Raw genomic sequence first — 21,163 nt, 5'->3', positions numbered from 1 at the left:
AGCCAGCCTGCCACTATACCCTCAGTGTAACCCCCTTGCTTTCGAAGTTTCATGTCGTTCAGGGCTGTTTTAAAAAATATTCTGACATTTTTCTCGGTAGATGTAAGTGGAGAGATTGAAGAGTTCCTTTTTGGGTTTACTGCCTTTCTGAGATAGGAACAGCAAAAGCTGAGACATTAAATAGAAGTTAAAAAAGTGTAACATTGAATAACTTGCTGATGAAAGGCCATTGACCCTGAGAAGTCAACTCTTCTCCAAATGCATTTCCCCTAACTTAGTCTACTACATTCGTTGCTCCCAATGCGGTCTCCTCTACATTGGAGAGACCAAACGTAAACTGGGCGACCGCTTTGCAGAACACCTGTGGTCTGTCCGCAAGAAAGACCCAAACCTCCCTGTCGCTTGCCATTTTAACACTCCACCCTGCTCTCTTGCCCACATGTCTGTCCTTAGCTTGCTGCATTGTTCCAGTGAAGCCCAACGCAAACTGGAGGAACAGCACCTCATCTTCCGACTAAGCACTTTACAGCCTTCCGGACTGAATATTGAATTCAACAACTTTAGATATTGAACTCCCTCCTCCATCCCCACCCCCTTTCCGTTTCTTCCCCCTCCCTTTTGTTTTTTCCAATAATTTATATAGATTTTTCTTTTCCCACCTATTTCCATTATTTTTAAATCTATACCTGTAATGCCCTGTCAGTCTTTCCACCCCACCCCCACTAGAGCTGTACCTTGAGTGTCCTGCCATCCATTCTTAATTAGCACATTCTCTTAGATAATATCACCACCTTCAACACCTCTTTGTTCCTTTGTCTGTGACATCTTTTGATTATCTGCTCCTATCACTGCTTGCTTGTCCCTACTACCACCCCCCCTCCAACTTATCTCCCCCCACTCCCCCCCCCACCTTAAACCAGCTTATATTTCACCCCTCTCCTAATATTACTCAGTTCTGTTGAAGGGTCATGAGGACTCGAAACGTCAACTCTTTTCTTCTCCGCCCATGCTGCCAGACCTGCTGAGTTTTTCCAGGTAATTCTGTTTTTGTTTCTTCTCCAAATGTTACCTGACCTGCTGAATTTGAAGTTTCCAGCATCGACCTGCAGTCTTCTGCTTTTGACCACGGACGGAATTATCATGCTAGCATAGGAATGTACGCCCAAGGAAGTGCCTCCTCTTCGAGTACCGTATTACAGGCAGGCAGTACTGCTGACTAAGCCCACATCTATCAGGGATACTGCCACTAACTAACCACAACAGGCAAAACTGACCATCTATCTCTTAAACAAAGGCAGTTTGTATGCGGGAGTCGGGTGGGGGGGAAAGGTGGATGGTGGGTGGATAGAGGGGTGGGGTGGGTGAGAGACACGCCTTGCTGTGTGTTGATTAGTGCTCGAGTTTCTTACCGGCTAATAGCCTAAACCCTGTGCAACGTATATATGGCTATTTCTGCTGTCAATCAAACGACCAGGCAGCTAGTTGGTGAATCGTAGCAGCGCAGCAGAATAAATAGCAAAAAAAACTCCGAAAGTAACGTGAGATGGTGTTTGCTCGTGGCTCGTCAATAGAACCACCAGGTAAGGAACACTTTTTGCTCTCCCAAATTGAACCTGATTGCACTTTTGTGATGGTGATTTTGAAATGTTTTGGAATGTTCTTCCAGATATTTTATGAATAAAGTATATTTTTCAAAAAAAAAGTTAACCTTTTTAGTGTGCTAATCTATTCATTCCTCGTTTTAAATAGACTTAAAGAGAAATTACATGAATATTCAGGTTTCAGATTTTTTTTTAATTGCCAAATAGTCCGAGAGGACCGGAGTTTGATAGCGGATACACTGCAACTTATATTTCTGTTCTTTCAGAAAGCCTTTCGAAAGATGTTCCGCAGCATAAAGTTTCTGTGGGTTTGGGCAACTATTCCCTACGTGACGGCGCTAGAGTTTAAATACCACAATACCAAAGAATTGGAATCGTATTTACGCGATATCAACACAAAGTACCCATCAATTACACACTTGTATAGCGTTGGGAAATCTGTGACCGGTGGGTATGCAAGTGAAGCACTTATTGGTTTGAAGGAATTCATTAGCAGTGGATGCAAACTTGGTGTAATATTTCTCTGTGGGAGATTTTATAAATATTATACAAAAACATTTCCTCTTCAAATTGCCTAATCTCAACGAAACAAATTTCCTTTGAAGCTGCTTAGGAATGTTCTTTTTATTTAATGGTCCGCATTGAATTATATACCGCATCAATCTTCTTTACAAGTTTGAGGTCAGCTCCACAAAATTGCAGAACCCCACATTCGGAAGCGATAAAGTGGTCGTTGCGAAACGGTTCGTCTCTGTTAACTCCAAGTAACGCAATTCAACACACAGGAGGCTTTTCATTTGTAAATGTTATAAATCGACTTTGTTGCGAATGTCCAGTTCATGTTTTAGAATGCTATTTTTAGTTTTGGAAATTAAAGTTTTGACTATGGAGAATGGGGGCATCTGGTTGGGATGATCAGCGACCTTGGCGTGAATATAATTCAAACAAGTTTGGAGTTTATTACACTTAAGTCAACATGACCCCCAACCTTAACAGCTAGAAAGGTAAGATCCTAAAACAGCAGGTGGGCTCACTTAGCTAAAGAACTTGAGATTTGAGGCTATTCCAGTAAAAGCCGTGTTGTTCCAGTACTCTTCGATAAAATTAAAGCAAAGCTTTGAAATAAATTAGGTAATCCGCATTTCTACCTGGGAACTGGCTGTGTGTCACACTGCCATGGAGATGGGTGGAACTTAATGAGATTCTTTGTTTGAATTATTTGTGAATTGATCTAGGGCATAGCCAACAGGCAGGACTGGTTAATGTTTGGGAAAGCAACTAAGTCAGTGCCAGCTTTGGGTCTTATGTAGATTGTAGCTCATTGGAAGTCGAGAGATAAAGCCAGACCTACACCTAGAGTAGAGTAAATGCTAGATCTCTCATCCATGGTGCAGCCTACTAATGGGTGTTAGTATTAGACAAAGTTGGAAAGGGGGAAAATGATTGGAAGATTTGTTTAACTGGAAGCTAAAGGAAGAAATGTACAGTAACCCTCAATAAAAGGAGGCTAACCTTGTTGCAATTGGAGTTCTGGAAGCAATCAACTTGATCTGACAGTCTGCAGCTCATTGAGAGAAGATAGCCAAAGCTGATGGCATTTGGCCAGCAGTTAAACTGAGGAAATACTATCTTCATTGTTCTGTATGGAATGCTTCATCTCAGTTTGGATTTTGAGGGAAAAGCAGCTGGAAAATTAACTCTAGCACGCAGCTGGTGGAAGAAAGCTACAGCAGTCCTCATAGAGCCTTGTGACAAAGAAATAAATCAGTAGAATTAGCTGGGAAGCATTGAGAAGGCAGCAAGTACATGGGACTGGGACAAAGAGTCTTACCTCAGAGAATAGCTGGAACAAAGGAGAATTAAAGTAAATTCCCATACTTTTGAGTGGTTCCCAACAGAAGTAAATAATTCTATCATTTGGATAAGAGAATTCTTGGGGAAGTAAGTAGTAAAGCTGAACAGATAACCTAAGCAGTTAAGAACCATTGTTAAGTTAATAGTTGTGTTTTATTAATCTTTTACATATGATAAACATGAAATCTTGTGGTGGAGTTCTATTGGTTAAAACAAGGTGTCCAGATTTCTCTAAGCATTAACTGTACCTAAAGGATTACAACCTGTTTATAGTTCTGGTGTACAATTAAGATCTTAACTTACCATGCTCAAAGTAGTCTAAGCAGTTCAATGGCAATTTTAGAAGTGTGTATATATACTGTACATCAAACATTAAATTTTTCTTCTGTTACTAATTTATGATATTGTTCTGATTACTATTTTAACACATTTTAAACATTTCCGCTAATACAAACTGTAATTCCTAGGCTCAGTCATTCAATCTATAATGCACAGTTTTTGCCTGTATGCACTTTTCTGATTGGTCCATGGGTTGATTTGATGGGTGAGGGCACATGGGGCATTATGGGACAGAAGCACATGATGTGCATGTAGCTGCCAACAATTGGTGCTGGCGGTGGCAGGGATTGGGGGGGGGGGGGGTGGAGAAACAGCAGAAATTGAGGAGCCCAACAACGGTTACCCTGGCTGAAGGGGGTGGGGAGAGTAGCAGAATGGCCTGGGAGGGAGGTGATGGCATGGGGGGTCATGGCATGGGAGGGAGCGTTGGTATGGAGGAGGGACGGCATGGGAGCTGGTGGCTTGTATGGGATGGGGATGGCATAGGGAGAAGGGATGGGGTGATATGGGAGGAATGAAAGGGATGGGTAGGGCATGAGAAGCATAGGAAGGACAAAGGGATGGGGATTTAAAAGAAATATTACTGCAATACATATTAATTTTATGGCATATGTTTTGCAGATCCCTGTGAGTAGTTTAAAAATATATAGTAATTGCTAGAGTTGATTGGCTATTCCAACCCCAGAACTTAAGCATCCAAAAGATTAAAAATGGGTTTGCCTCCTCCACCTTCATATATATGCTGCCAAAATGTATGCAGACAGAGTTTAATGTTAAATGACGTTGAGGGGGGAAAAAGATGAGAGCCACTGTTTTTGAAAAAAGAACAAATTGTAATATGCAATGAAGTGACTTCAAATCAAGCAGCAACAGTCAGTAATCCATATCAGTGGACACATGTAGAATTAAGAGGAAGAATAAACATTTAGGGGCAGTGGTTATTGCTGCTACCTCACAGCTCCAGGGACCTGGGTTTGATTCTGACCTTGGGTGTCTGTCTGTGTGGAGTTTGCACATTCTCCCTCTGTCTGCGTGGGTTTCCGCCAGGTGTTCAGGTTTTCTCCCACTGCCCAAAGACGTGCTGGTTAGGTGCATTGGCTACAGTAAATTGCCCTGTAGTGTGAGTGTGTGCCCTGTGATAGACTGGCGTCCCATCCTGGGTGTATCCTGCCTAGTGCCCATTGCTTGACTGGATAGGCTCTGACTCCCTGCAACCCTGAATTAGATAAAACGGTTCTTAAAGTGAATAAAACTTGAAAGAACTCCAGCAGATTTCTGGCTGTAATTTACTACTATGGTTGCATATCATTGGGAAAAGTATACATTCCTTTTAGAGGAAATTGTGCCTTTAAAAAGGGATGAGGCAGAGTCAGTTTTAAGTACCAATGAAACCCATGGCAAAGAGCCTGATGGTAAACAAATCAACCTGTTGCTGGCTGGGTTGATCAACTGGCACCTAAGGATCAATAGCATATGAAATGTGCTTATGTGAATCAATAGACTGAAGTTTCTCCACAGCAGAGTGTGTACAAAAGATGGGCTAGAGACTATATGCAACCATTGCAATCCAGTCTTGATGCACAGGCAACTCTATATTTTAAAACAAAAACAGAAACTGGAAAAGCTCAGCAGGTCTGGCAGCATCGGTGGAGAAGAAAACAGTTGACGTTTCGAGTCCTCATGACCCTTCGGCAGAAGCTTTTAGCTTTTTGTTTTTAACTCTATATTTCAGTTGTGTTTCTATCCCTTGTTGCTGATTTATCCTTTTGAATTTTGTGGACCTGTTTGTGTGTTTGTTTGTTTGTTTGTTTGAAGCAGACTGTTAGTGCTGTTGAATTTATTGGCCAGTTAATCCTAAATCATGATCCTAATATACATTCCTGTGTTTCTGCTAGCTAGGTAATAGCCCATTTATTTTGAGGAATGTAATTTGAGCAGATTAAAATGTTTGGATATGAACTTTGCTGATCAGAAAATGTATTCCGACACACAATTGACCAGCTTTTCAACGAGAGAAGGAATTGAGAAAACAAAGAAATAGTTTGAATTTAGGTGGCACTTTTCATACCCACTGGCCATCCCAAAGAAGTTCAGTCATTTAATTATTTTTAAGGTGCAGTTACTGCTATTAGATAAACATGAAGGCTAATGTTCACACAGTAAGGTCTGTCAAATAGTGAAAGTGATTTGATTGTGTAGGTTGATGGATGAATATTTTCCAGGAAAGCTGGCTTTTCCAAATTGTGCCATGGATCTGAGTTCCACCTGAATTGGCAGAAGTGTACTGGCTAATTATGGTCCCAGAGTAATAATGAACAGAAGGCAAATTAAAATTGAATTTTAATTCAAGAATATAACAACTGATCAGGAAGCTGGATTTGCTCTTTACTGGTTCACACACCTGCATCACTAATATCCTGAAAGGAAATATTCTGTCATTACTTCATTACTTCATCTGGCTTCTGTGACTCTAGCTGCTTTGAAGTGGCCTAGCAAACCCTTTGGTTGGATTGAACCAGCACAAATGATTGATGGTCCGCTAACCTCTTCTCAGGGTAACCAGAGATAGGATGTGGGTATTGTTTGCCTGAGAATGGTTAAATAGATAAGTCGTTAGTTTAAAGTCTCATTTGAAAAGCGACATTTCTAACCATGCAGGATATAATCAGTATTGCACTGAAGTGCTAGCCTAGATTATAAGCCTGAATACTGGTGTGGGTCTTGAACTCACAGCCTTTTGTGAATCCAAGGCAAGGGTGCTGGCTACTGAAACAAAATGACGACTTAATATAGCAAGAAGCTGGGCAGCGGTGTCGAAGAAATAAATAATGGCTATTCATGATCCCAGAAATTCTTATATTCTTGACCTCTGTATGTGCATAGTTGTTCTGAGGAACTATTCTTAAAATAGCTATAAAACTGATGCTGAAGAAAGGCAATACTTCTCTACACATCCTGTTTATAGTGTATTGAAGGCCTTGGTACTGCCAACCAATTATTTGTTTGTTTTCTTTTTAATTTTGCATATTTTTCTTGGAAATGGGCTTAGATATTGGGATATCGCAATATATCCACTCATTATCCAAAAGCCATGTGATCTCCCAGGGGGAGTGAAAAATTAGATTTTAAAAACCCGGGCCAATTTGGGTGGGAGGGGGTGCAGTGGGTGGGGGAAGAAATAAATGTCTTTTCTGACTGCTTTGGGAGTAATCAAAACTAATTCAGCAGACCATTATAACTGTGCATACCTACTGTTTATACAAAATTCATCTGCACCCCAGCCAGAATCTGGTCCAATGCTTGCTTGGCAGTGCCAGCTGTCATCTGGTACCTCAGCCAAGTTGTCATTCTGCATGTGTAGAGAGTAAGGGCCTGTTTTAGAACACTCTCAACCCATTTACTTAGAGTTCAAATTGGACCTTAAGTGTCAGGCTATTGAACCCTGGAAGCATCACAGCCAGGGCTAATTTTATTCCTTGTATGATGTGCAGTCACAACTTTATTCCAGCTGGAGTAAATGGGTGACAATTACGTTTGAAAACCTTGGTTTTTTTTCCTTCTTACCAATTGTAACCTTAGATCACTGAGACTAATTGAATCATCCCCACCACTACGCTGACTGAGGCCAGTGAACCCAGCATGTCAGGGAGTGATTCTCCAAACTTGTTCAAATGACTCAACTTCTCACGGTAAAGACAGTCAAGCACTGGGGAGATCAGTGTTATTTCTGATTAAATGCAGGAGAGGTGACTGTTTATGGTTCATTGTTATAGTCTAGGCTGGGATTTTCCGTGCCCGCTGGTGTCGGGCGTGTTCCATGGCATGAGCGGACAATATGGCAAGATCAGCTTCATGACCGCGTGAAACCAGTTTGTGATCGTCCGCTCAGCCCACTGATGGCGGGCCACGTTTCCCACCATTGGACGTCAGGAACTTCACTGTAATACATCAGCATGTCCGTTATTAGGCCGGCCAGCTGGAATCACACCCCCCCCTCCCCCCCACCCCTCTGCTGGATTGTCCATCCACGTTGGTGAGAAGGCACACCAATGTGCTTCACAACAGCATAAAAAATACGTGCACTTGGCAGGCTGCACTTTGAGGGGAACTCGGAGGTGAGTACACAGTAACATTGCGCAGCGCTCGCCAGGGTCACCTGTTGGACTTCAAGCTTGAGGAGCATTGCCAAGGGGCAGTTAAGGGCAGCCCTGCTGTTGAATATAGCATACAAGCATTCAGGGTGGGCAAGGGAAGTAGCCATGCATTAAGGAAACCTGTATAAAGTGACCTTTCCACTGAGACTGTTCAGGCGGAGCCAAGTTGATATAATCGGGGTCGGGCTTCAGGCTTATCTGCCCACTCGAGCAACGCAGAGGCATCAAAGTGCTCCAAAGCTCCCAGTGCCCCCGCACCCCCCACCCCCCACCCCCCACCACCACACCCTGCGGCATAGACTGCAAAATCATGAGCGTTTTAGTGGACTGCAGAAGAGTTGGACGACTGCACATGTTGTACAATCTCCTTGCTAAAGCTGGCCATGGAGCAGTCACTGCTGGAGGTGCTCACAGCCCCCTGCAATCTCAGCATCCTGGGTGGACCAGTCTCCTCCATGGTTCAAGCTAACAGCGCAGCCTTGCAGTGCAGGTTAGGAGAATGCCTGAGCTGAGAGCACAGCATGTCGTCCACTGGGCGAAGCTGCTGCCAATTGGTTGGGCTAGAGTGGGGCAGAGGTGGGTGGAGTTTTGGGCAGCCATGCAGTGCACTAATTTCTCCCCATCCAAGTGGTGGCCAGCACACTCTGGGAAGCATTAAGGGGCCTTCAGACTTAACCAGGACAGGTTCTTAGTACACCCATGCTGACAATGTGTGTCCCTTTCATCCTGCAGGAGGAGTACATCAGGATCATGGAGCCTGACGGACTAGCTGTATGACTGATGGCCTACAGAGAGTGAAGATGACAGAGGAGAGAGTGACTGAGGCTCCTGGCTGCGCAGAGGCAGGAGCAGCAACCTCATGAAGGGGCAGCTAGGGCCCCTGCACACACTGCCAAAGAGCCACAGTGAGCTGATGCTGGTCAGCACTTAGCGACACCCAGGGTTGATAGACACAGTCTTTCATTCCTGCAGATAACCAAGAACCAGTGTTGCCCAAGACTGCACATGTCGAGGGAACTGTTCAGTCACATCTGCCAGCTACCGCAGGATTTGGTACCATGGGCACATGGAGCGCATCCACTGTCAGTGGCCATGAAAGTGACCATGGCACTCAATTTCTATGCCAGTGGCTCCTTTCAGGGCTCCACAGGTGGCCTATGTGGGATCTCAAGCCTCCACCCACAAATGCATCCATGAGGTCACGGATGCCATCTTTGCAAGGGCACAACTTTGTGCTTTTTGCCCAGTGCCAGGATGCAAGAATGATTAGATTCGCCCAGATCTTGGGTTTCCCACAGGTGCAGGGTGCAATTGACTGCACTCATGTGGCGCTCAGATCTCTATCACAACACGCAGTGAACTACATCAACCGCAAGGGGTTCCACTTGCTGAATGTGCAGCTGGTGTGCCACCACCAGAAACGCATCCTGCATGTAAGTGCATGGTTTCCAGGGAGTGTGCGTGACTCCCACATCCTCAGTCGGTCTCAGATCCCTAAATTCTTCCAGGATCCACAGAGGCTGCAGGGTTGGCTCCTTGGACAAGAGCTACCCACAGTGGATGTGGCTGATACCTGTGCAGCGGCCTCAGGCTGCAACAAAGCAATGGTATAATGAGGCTCATGCCACAGCTCGCAACTTGGTGGAGCAGACCATCAGGAAGCTGAAGATGTGGTTCCGGTGCCTGGTCTGGTGGAGCCCTGCAATACAGTCCACAGAGGATGTCACGCATCATCTGCTGTGCCCTTTACAACCTGGTGCTGCAACGGGGAGAGGAGCTGGCTGAAGAGATGGAGGAGCTGGAGGTCTCCGAGGAGGACGCCAATGAGGGTGAGGAGGTCCTCAGGCAACGATGAAGGGGAAGAGGCCCTCGCACCGGCCAGACAAGGCAGGCAGACTCGGGAGGCCTTCATAGCTGCTAGATTTGTGGAGGATGATGACCCCATAGATCCTCACATCGCACCTATGAACATTTTGACTCCAATCTGGCTTATGGCAGAGAGAATGCTCCTGTCATGGAGATGGAGGCACTAATAGTTGCTCAATTGCAGGAGGATGATGACATACATTGAGGACACTACATAGATCTTCACATAGCCTCTGAGGGCAGCTCGCTTGCGCTCTGTGATCAGGGTCATATAGAGACACAGCCATGAAGCATCTGATCCTTTGTCCACCTTCAGCAACTGAGCCCTTCAGGAGCACAGTGTCAGTGGTCATCAGATGCTGATGAGATGGGGGCCAGCCCCACCTTTAAAAGTGCTGAGAGCACAGAGAAAATTATGGAACTCTCTGGCGCCTGCCCACTACATTCTGGTAGCAATGACATGCATCATCGAGGTGCAGGCATCAGTAATGTGTCCAGGGAATGTGAGGCCAGACCGTCACTTTGGTCTGAAGGTTGCACAGAGCACAGGGAAGAGGCCCGGGACTGAGACACCTGCCTTTATCTGGTGCAGAAAGGTTTCACATCTGAGCGACAAGAACACTGCTCATCAGAACAAGTAGCCATAGGCAGAGAGACATTCTTGGGAGTTTATTGACAATAGTGAACAGTATGTACAAGTGAATATCACCCGTGCCCAGGCTGTGCAACTAATTCTTCTTAGCTTTCCTAACTCTGCCGCTAATTCTTGGTGGTCTCCGGACATTCACACTGAAGATGGAGCAGCCTGCTGACGGCAACGCCTCCTGTCTGATGACCTTGCTGGGCATCCCTTGGAGGACCAAGACTTGGAGGGCCCTGGCCTGCTTTCGGGGTCGTACTGTGTGACAGTGGCACCCTCCTTGGCCTCTGGAGCTGCTGAGGTTGCAGGAAGAGAGGATTCCGATGGGCCAGACACCCCTGGAGCCACCTGCGTGGATGGGCCCGGAGTGTGCACCTGCTGATCCTCCTCCCTATGGGTGCCCATGGCTGACTCCTTGAGGAGGGGTAGCTGGGTTGAGATTGAGCTGCTCGGCATCCCTCTCGTGTACCGTGTTGGAGGCCAACTGGTATCAGCAATGGAGTTGTGCCCACGCACCAGTGCGGGAGCAACATCATGGACCAAGGTCTCCGTGGTGGCTGCCATCCTGCCAATGTTGACTTCAGTGCATTGGAATGCCAGTACTATCACCTCCAGTGAGGCAGACGGACTCCTCCAGCATGTCTGCAATCTTGAGTGCAGCGGACATCCCTTCCTGATGTTCCCAAGTTTGCCTTTGCAACCCTAGCAGCTATGACATGGCTGAATCCAAAGGCTCATCATCTGACTCGGACTCAGCAAATTTCTGGCCTCCAGCAGTCCACCGAGTGTTGGAGATCTGGGAAGTCCCTGCCTGCTGCTGATCAGTACGATATCACTAGATTGTGATCCCAGGGCTATTCTAAAGCTAGGTCCCACTGAGGTGTGTGTCTCTATGCTGCTGGAGGGTGTGGGTGAGCGCTGTGATGGGGCTTCAAGGAGGGTGCCTCCCGATTTCTCTTCAGAGGCTTCTTCGGGGCTTGATTGGTAGCCCAGGGTCATGGATTCTGTCGGCTGTTTCCCAGATGTGCCTGCGGAAGAAGGGGAGATAATTAGTCCATGGCAGTGGCCTGTGAAACAGAACATCACTCTCAGCATGGTTATCTGATGTACATTGCACTGCTGGATCCTCACTTGGTAGAGTACTGCTGACCTCCACATTAGCACAGGACTAGTCCAGATCATTGCCAGCCAGCTGAATGTCTCTGCTTTCAAAGTCCATGAAGACCTTGATTTCAGGCATTCCTCTACTGGTCTGCGATCTCTCCCTGTTGTGTGCCAGCTTGTCCTGCATGAATAGAGATGGAGAAAGTGTAAGCAGGACATCTGCCAGGCCAAATGTTAAGTATGCCTGGCATGCGTGAGTGGTCCCATGGACAGGATAAGGACAACGAAGGTGTGTGAGATTGAGAGTGAATGGTGATGTCCCTTGAACCGGCAGTGAATGAGGCCCTGTGGATGTGTGATGGCTTTGTGAGTTGAGAGTGACAAGAGTGACTTACCTTGGCGGAACGGCAGAGATCGTTCATCCTCTTGCAGCACTGGGTGGCTGTCCTCTTTTTGAAGGGCATTGGCACTGACCACCACCTTCCCAAGCCTGATTGGTCAGGCCTCTGCTCATCCTGCGGCCAGAGCCGGGGTAGAGGACATCCCGGCGGGCTTCCACGGTATCCAAAAGGCATTCCAAAGATGCATCGCTGAACCTGGGGCTGCAGTCTTTTTGCTTTTCGTGGAAATCTTCCTTGCAGCAGTTGTGGGCTGGAAGCACTGCATGCAGTTGGACTTTTAAATATGGCGCCCGGTGTGTGTAGAAGCAGCGAGTGATGGCGGGTGGGCACCTGCCATGGAAACAACGTGTTCCCGAGAATGCATAAATAACGTGAGGGGTTTGGGGCAATACAGTGTGAAAACCTGCTATCATGGCTGGCAGGTAAACTGTTGTTTTACCCACCCACTACCATATTTAGTGCAAATCTGGAACAATTCCACCCCTAGTATAGTGTCAAATTTTGTTCAGGGCACAGAGGATTCCCCCATCAGCTGCTGTAACCTTGGCAGAAGATTGGTGGAAACCCTGTTTATGTACTCTAACAGAAATTCTGGATAAAGTTACTGGAATTTTTCCACATTTAAAATTGCCTCTCTTATTCAGCTCATTTACACGATTGCTGCTGATGTCTCAAAATAATCTGTGTCCTTTCCACTCCTCATTATGCCCACAGCAGCTAGTTCCTATTATTCACAAACTTTATTATTCACAAATTTTAATGAATAACAGGGGTCTTTGGTCAGAACCCAGTGGAAGTAGTTACTGAACTTTTTCTTTCCCTAGGTTCTTTTTACCCATTTATCCCCACCCTCTGTCTTCTGTTGTTCAGCCAATCCTCAATCCAGCTAATCAGTTTGTCATGTATTCCATGATTCTTAACCTTCATACTAGGAGCAAGTAAACTACATCTGCTGGAACAGCCAGCATATTTACTCTGTCACAAACTGTTGCTATGCACTTTAGATATTCCTTTCCCAGTAAAATGTGGAATGACTACAAGCAAGTAGGGCTAGCCAATCTGTCATTGTTAGGCTAATGTAGTAGTTAAAAAATGAAATAACTATTTGCTATCCTCCAGTCCTTGGACATTATTTCAGCATTTATGACATTCTGAAAACTGTCAAAGCATCATAACTTCATTTAGTACCTAAAGGATGCAAATGCACCCTCACCTTTGGGACAAGAACTTTAGGGACATTTTATTACTTCCAGTTTTTCCAGCACATATATATTTTTAAATTAGGTCCACATGTTACAGACCACATATCTCCATTTACTATGACTACCATTTTTTTCGTGAACTTAAGGTGAAAATGGGGGGTGGGGGGAATTAATAATATTTTCTATATCCCGATTCTCTGCAAACTTGTCTCTTGTATCGCTTTGTTTTTGATTCATGCAAATTAGAACATCAGATCATAACCGCTACATGGTAAATTTAAAAATTCATATATTCTCAAAATGTTTATTATTTGTTTACCTGAACGTGGGCATCGCTGGCTATTGCCCTTGAAGGTGGCGGTGAGCCTCCACCTTGAACCATTGCAGTCCATATTGTATAGATAATACACAGATAGACGTGCTGTTAAGGAGGGAATTACAGGATTTTGACTGAGCGACAGTGAAGGAATGGCGATAACAGTTCCAAGTCAGGATGGTGTGTGGCTTGGAGGGGAACTTGCAGATGCTGGTGTTCCCATGCATCTGCTGCCCTTGTCCTTCTTCTAGGTCTGGAAGATGCTGTGAAAGGAGCCTTGGTGAGTTCCTGCAGTGCATCTTGTAGATGGTGCACACTGCTGCCATGGTGTGCTGGTGGTGGAAAGAGTGAATGTTTAAGGTGGTGGATGGGGTGCCAATCAAGCAGGCTGCTTTGTCCTGGATGGCATTGAGCTTGAGTGTTATTGGAGATGCACTCATCCAGGCAAGTGGAGAGTATTCGAGCACGCTCCTGACTTGTGCCTTGTAGATGGACAAGCTTTGGGGACTCAGGAGGTGAGTTACTCTCTGCAGAATTCCCAGCCTCGGACCAGCTCTTGTAGGCACAGCAGTGATCTGAGGGACCCAGTTCAGTTTCTGGTCAATGGTAACCCCCAAGATGTTGATAAACATACGACTTTGAAGATTATATACATATCATTAGTGCCGCTTTCAGGCATTGAATTTTTGGGGCCCACCCCACCCCAGAAGGCGGGAACAGAGGCAGGAAAGCCCCTGAAAATACTGGTGCCGGGTGGAATGTCAATTTCAAGATGCTTATCCCAGTGCCAGAAATAATCACCAGGGTGGGGAAGGACAGGACAGGAATCCTACTCACCTCTAATTTGAGACCAATTAAATTAGTTAAAGTTGTTAAAGAGTTTGTCAAGGGATGACCTTAAATTTTCAAAGGGGTAGAAAGGCTACACGTGCTTTCAGAAGCTGACCAGCTGAAGGGAGGTGGGTAAAGAGTGGGAGTCATTCATGGCTGCCCTAGGGCATCACCCCAGCCCCATAGAGGGACAGCAAGGCAAAGAGGAACTGGGTCCTTGGGAAGTGGTGCCCTTGATGCTGCACAGGTGGCAGGGAGGGTGGGCACTCAGCACCTGGGCTTTGAATGGGGTCAGCATCCCCTAGCATTGCAGGGGGCAGAAGAGCAGTGACAAAGCTGCCATGGATAATTGGGCAGCCATGTGCCCAGATGAAATGCTCTAGCTGGCAATGAGGGCTAAACCTTCAGATTTTGGGCCCAGTGACAATGAGGGACAATGTTCTCTGGAGGATTGGGCAGAATCTCAGGAATCAAGATGAGGAAAGATGGGCAGGAAGACAATGGTGGCTGAACCCAACACAGGATTGACTGCCCAAGATGGAGCTGCATGGAGGTGATCGGGAACTAGCACCACAAGACTGCGACTCTGCAGGCAGATGGTCATAGATATCTGTGCCACTGTCACCAAGACCTTGCAGAAATGGGCACTATGCCCTGTCAGTGACCCTTAAAATCATTGCGGCCTTGAACTTTGTTTCCAGTTCCTTCCAAGGATCAGATGCAAACCTTAGTGGCGTCCCAAAAACAGTGCACACCGCTGCATCCCACTGATTGCTGATGCCCTCTTTGCCAGAGCTGGACAGCACATTCACTTCTTGACAGACACCACAGCCTCCAATGGACAGAGGGCAGTGGATTTTGCCTCCATTACTGGACTCCTTCAGCTGCAGGGCATCATCGATTGCACCCATGTGCCATTAAGTTTGCCAGCAACTAGTGAGATCAATCCACAGGGAAGGCTTTTACTCCTCCAATGTCCAATTGGTCTGTGACCAGAAGAGCATCCTCCATCTGTGCATTCACTTTCCTGGCAGCTGCCATAAATCCTTCAACCTCTTAAAGTCCAGGCCGTCTCAAATATTCACTCCAACACCCTTCACCCAAAAAATGTGTGGAGGCATCCCAGGGGACAAGTGAGATCCCTGGAAGAGATGGTTACTCTCCCCTATATGGGAGCCTCCAGCACAGGGACACTAATACCAACTTAGCTATTGGGCAGGCCAGCGGACTTCAAAAAAGGCAATTCCAGTGCCTGGACTGGTCAGGTGATGCCCTCCAAACCATCCTGTCTGTGCCTCTGACATTGTGATGGTCTGCTGCGCTTTCCAAAACCGAGTGCTCCAAAGAAATGTGGACCTAGAGAAAGGAAGTTCTGGAAGACAGCTCATCGGGTAGGAGCAGGAGGTAAGAGGAGGAATTGGAGGTGGAGTGACACGTCACTGGAAAGGTTTCCCTGCTGCAAATTCCTGCCATCCTCTTCCCCCACAGCCTCCAGCATTAGATAGAGGTCGGCATCGATGATGAGGGTCTGACCTGCCCTGGTTCCCTCCGACTCCCCTGTGACATCTCGCTTCCCTCTGGTGAAGTGGAAAGCTTTGGCACAAACTGTAGATCATCTCCCTCAGGACAGCCAGTAGCCTCAGTGATGGCTGCCGTGGATGTCTAGATGAGTCTCAGGCTTCATCTGACCCACCTCCTATCTCTGCTCCCACTGGTTCTAAGTGGACAGGAAATCGGCCTCTGTCAATTAAGGACTCACCCCTGTGAAAATCTGAACTCGAATCCAGTTTCTCACTGTAGGTTGACTTCTAATCCAAAAACAGACCTGGCTCCTATTTTTTCCCCCCGCCACCTCTTGTGGAGAAAAATTCAGCCTGTGGTATTTACAAAAGCGAAGCAACAGGGTTCTCTTTACCTTCCGCCTTAGAACCCACTTCTTTGACTAAATCTTTCACTTCACTTCACTACACTACTCCTTCCTCCATATCTCCTTTTGGCTTGGCATCCGTTTTTGACCGATTGTGCCTTTGATGCACCTAGGGGGACACCACCATGTTATCGGAGACGTATAAGTGCAAGTGGTTGTTTTTTATTATTTATTCATGGGATGTGGGCAACACTGGCTAGGCCAGCATTTATTGTCTATCCCTAATTGCCCCTGCGAAGGTAGTGGTGAGCTGCATTGTTGAACTGCTGCAGTCCCTGTGGTGTCAGTACATCCATAGTGCTGTTAGGGAGGGAATTCCAGGATTTTGAGTTGTTGTTGCTGATTGGGGCTCTAGGGGTCACTCTCAAGCCAATCATTAACTAGTGAGCACTCCTGTTAAATGGGTGCCTGTCCATTTCCACAAAACCTGTGTCCTTACTTCAAAGTTAACCCACAAACAGAAATAAAATATAATGGTTATCCTACACGCTGCTCCTTTTCAATTATTAGAAAAAACTGAAAGTTTATAGTTAGGAAAGCAAAATACTGGGGATGTTGAATACCCGAAATAAAAACAGAAAATGCTGCAAATGCACAGTAGGTCAGGCAACAGCTGGAGCGAGAGAGAGAGAACAGTTTTGATGAGAGGATAACAACCTGAAATGTTAACACTTAAACAGAACATTAAACAAGAAATTATTGAAGGGCGTAACAAGGCAATGTAATAATTGTGGGGGACTTTAATCTTCCTATAAACTGGGCCAATTAAATTGGCAAGAGTGGTCGAGAAGATGAGTTTGTAGAATGTTTTTGACATCTTTATCCCTAAGTTGATTCCACAGGAAAGTATTTTAGATATAGCGTTGTGTGATGAGGCAGGGTTAATTATTAATCTCAAAGTAAAAGATCCACTGGGAAATAGTGACCATAATACAATTGAATTCCACATTATTTTGAAAGTGACAAAAACCAATCACAAACAAGAACCTTAAACTTAAGCCAATTACATAGGTATGAGGGAGAACTGGTTGGGGCTGATTGAGTAAATAAACAGTGGAAAACATTTAAAGAGACAATTCAAAATGTTTAACAAAAATACATTATATTTTAAACAAAAACTTAGCAAGAAAGATCCTCAGTAAGCCACAAATGGAAGTTAAGGATAGCATTGGGTTAAAAGAAGAGGCTTATAATGATGCAAAGAATAGTAGCAAGCCTGAAGGTTGTGAGCATTTTTGAAACCAGCAAAGGACCAGAAAAAGTTAATAAAAAGGGAAAAATAGAATGAGAAACTGGCCAGGAATATATAAAAACAGATTGTAAGAGCTTTTACAGCTGTATATAAAAAGGTAGAGAATAGCTAAAGTAAGCACTGGTCCCTTTATAAGTAGGAACAAGAGAAACATTATGGGGAATGAGGAAATGGCGGAGACATTGAGCAAATATTTTGTCTGTCTTCATTGTAGAAGACCAGTTGCAAACCAGAAATATAGGGCAAAATTTTGGTATGTGGAGGGGCGGGCCTGACACACGATGACATCGGGCGCGTGCTGGAGGCAGCTGTGCGCCCACGGAAATGTCAGTGGCCTATTAAGGCCATTAAGGGATTAATTAAACTTAAGGTTTGCGGGCAGCTGAAAAGTCCAAGTGGCCTTCACGTTTTTCAGGAAACCTCACCCACGAGCGGGATGAGATTTCCTGAAGCTTTTATTAAATAAATTAAATTTCCCAACTTCACAAACATGTCCCAACTCATATGACACTGTCACATGAGGAGACACGTTTGAATGAATTTTTACTTCATTTATTAAAATGTTTTATAATCTATTCAATTTCTCCGAGGCAGCTCCATGCCTCGGAGATTGCTGTGCTCTTTCATGCACATGGACGAGAAAGTGCAGGCCCCGACTTCCCTGACTAGTGCTGAGCGCTACCAACCATGCGTTATGCTGGGCGGGCCTTAATTGGCCTGCCCGTGTAAAATGGCGTCACGCAGCTGATCGCGGGCAGCGATCAGCTCCGCGCCCACCTGCTCCCGCCTGCCATAAGTAAAATCCTGGCCATAGCGTAGCCTAAGAGCTAAAAAGAGTGAGGAAATTAAGGTCATTAATAACAGCAGAGGGAAAAGTACTGGAAAAACTTCAGGGACTAAAATTCTACAAATCCCCAGGACCTGATGGCCTACATTCTAGAGGTTTGAAAAAGGCTGCGGAGACAGTGAATGCGCTGGCTATGATTTTCCAAAATTTCCTAGATTCTAGAATGGTCCCAACAGATTGAAAGTCAGCAAATGTAACACTGCTATTCAGGAAATTATGGAGAGGGAAAACAGGGAACTACAGGCCAGTTAGCCTGTCACCAGTCATGGGAAAATGCTGGAATCTATTATTAAGGAAGTCTTAACAATGCACTTAAGCATAGTACGATTAGAACAAGTCAACAGGTTTCACGAAAGGCAAATCCTGTTTGACAAATTTATTAGAGTTTTAGATAAAGTGGACCCAGTAGATATAGTATTCTTGGATTTCCAAAAGGCATTTGATAAGTTACCATGCAAAAGATTAAATGGCAAGGGCGGGGGGCGGGGCACAGTCTCAAGATAAAGTGTCGATCATTTAGGACTGAGATGACGAGAAATTTGTTCACTCAGAAGGGTTGTTAATCTATAGAATTCTCTACCCCAGAGTGTTGTGGATGCTCCATTGTTGAATACATTTAAGGTTGGGATAGACAGATTTTTGGTCTCAGTGACTCAAGCGATATGGAAGTGCACAGGAACATGGAGTTGAAGCCAAGATCGGCCATGATTTTATTGACTTATGGAGCTGGCTTTATGGGCTGTGTGGTCTGCACCTGCTCCTACCTCTTACCTCTTTTGCCCTTTCTCCACAAATGTTACTTGGTCCTGTTGTGTATTTCCAACAGTTGCTCTTTTATTTGAAGTTATAAATCTTTTTCTCAGATGTTTTGATTTCATTGTGGCCCATTACTTTGGAAACATTTCATAAATGTACAGTGTTGGAAACAAGTGATGTTGTGATCATTTTTTCCCTTCTTTATGGCAAATAATTCCCGTTGTGACTCAACTGTTCTGGTTCAAAACCAATATTTTATTTAACTATATTCTATCCATCTGTAATCAAAAGTAAACATGCATTCTTTTTAGTTGATCTACAAGTTGTAAATGAACATTTAAAATAATCGCAAACAAATTGATTCTTATTCATGAAACTAGTACAGAATTTTGTTTCAGTAACTTAGACAAATGTGACTAAAGAGAAACAAATATTGCTGGAAAAACTCAGCAGGCCTGACAGCATCTGTAGAGAGGAATGCAGAGTTAATGTTTCGAGTCCGTATGACTCCATCAAAACTGACTGAAGAGCGTTTTATCTGTACTAACTGAATAGTAAAAACAGATGAGATTGAATTTCTGGAACAGGCATTTCTGCTTCTTGGTGTATTTTTGTTCTGGCCTTTTAAAGGTAACCAACAAATTTTGTAGATGGCTTATTTCCAAAAGTCAGTAGCAAATTTCTGTAAGGTGTCATTTTATTTGCTTTTTAATTTTCTGCATTGCAGTTGTGTTGCAGGTAAGTCCATGGTTTCTAATTTGTACTGAGTTATCTGCTCTCAGCCAGGATACTGGTAGGTAGTCCTGAACTTTGAACCTTTTTCTCTTGATTGCCTCCCAGTGATTTTTGCTGGGAAGTGTGTGGACATTCAGGTGAGGGCAGAATCGGGCTTGCCTATGATATTACCCACTGTTGAATTGACTTTTGGAACTGTCCAAATCCAGCCCTGATGAATGACATGGGGATAGATGATGATAGATCATTTGACCTGAAACGTTGGGTCATAACTTCCGGTGGAGTGGCAATTGAATCGGATTGCCACTCCTCTTGTAACTTCTTACCTTCAAATCCTGGTGCTCCTATCTCACCTGACCTTCTGAATCAGGCTGGGTGAGATCTGTGAAATGCAGCATGCTCCCGGGGCCTGCTGTCGAGGGCTATAAAGTCGAAAGTAAATAAATCATGCCCGTTTTTATGGCACTACTTGCATAAACCAGGTAAGCTTAAAGGTCCAGACCAGGGAGAAAGTTGAGTGAGTGTGTGCGTGCGTGAGAGAGGGGGAAAGTGTGAGAGGGAGGGGGACGCATGTGCACATGTGAGTTGGGGGAGTGGAAGAGGGAGAGAGAGAGGAATAGGGGGGCGTGCGCACAAGGGGAGAGAGAGAATAAAGTACAAAAGCCAAGAAGCTTTGATAAACTTATATGAAACAGTTCAACCCACTCTGACTATGGTTCCTATTTCTGGGCATCTGAAGGATGTGAGGGGGAGGGTTAAAGGGGGGTCAGGCGGAAATAAGCGGCCCAGAAACAGGAGAAGTACCTGGGTCCATGATTGCTCTCACTGGCCCTGGTTAGAAGTGCACACGTATAGATGCCAGTGGAGAAGATCAGGCAAATCTAGAATGCTCTCAAGCTGAATAGCTTGATAGCAATCTTGGTCATGCCTCACCTGAGAATACTGATCAGTTGGGTAAGGCACTGGAGGTGACTGGTGTCTGCAGAAGCGTACCCTAACCACGAGTGAACATCTTTAAAAGGAGATTTGAGAAAAATGTTCTTGACCTTTTTTTTGAAGAAAACAAATTGAAAGGCTCAATACCAGCTTTTCTTTTCTTTTTTCTTTTCTTTCCTCCCCTCCCAGAATATTATCAAAAATAAAAATGTCTGAAAAACTGAATAAATTGAGCTGTGTTGCCTGGAAATGGCCATATTTTGCTTCAGTGCACATCCCAAATAATGCTTCACTATGACACAGATATGTACCTGATTTATTAGTGGGCTATCAAGAACAACAACTTGCAAAGTTAACGTTATATTAAAAAAAATTCCAAGATTTTGAGAAGGAAAAAACAGT

The 21,163-nt window shown here is 45.0% G+C and overlaps 1 protein-coding gene across 1 annotated transcript in view; it reads left to right on the top strand.

Annotated features, from left to right (window-relative positions):
- Positions 1-1,559: 1,559 nt before the first annotated feature.
- LOC144696515 (carboxypeptidase M-like) overlaps positions 1,560-21,163 on the top strand; it is a 70,185-nt gene continuing 50,581 nt past the window's right edge. The window contains exons 1-2 of the mRNA XM_078567902.1: positions 1,560-1,580; positions 1,868-2,048. Of these exons, the coding sequence (XP_078424028.1) occupies positions 1,883-2,048 (166 nt within the window). The 5' untranslated portion in view covers positions 1,560-1,580; positions 1,868-1,882. The remainder of the gene's footprint in view (positions 1,581-1,867; positions 2,049-21,163) is intronic.

The sequence above is a fragment of the Cetorhinus maximus genome, chromosome 22 (assembly GCF_964194155.1).
Source record: "Cetorhinus maximus chromosome 22, sCetMax3.hap1.1, whole genome shotgun sequence".
NCBI classification, from domain to species: Eukaryota; Metazoa; Chordata; class Chondrichthyes; order Lamniformes; family Cetorhinidae; genus Cetorhinus; species Cetorhinus maximus.
The sequence above is the reverse complement of the archived record's forward strand: the minus strand, read 5'-3'. Positions and strand labels throughout refer to the sequence as shown.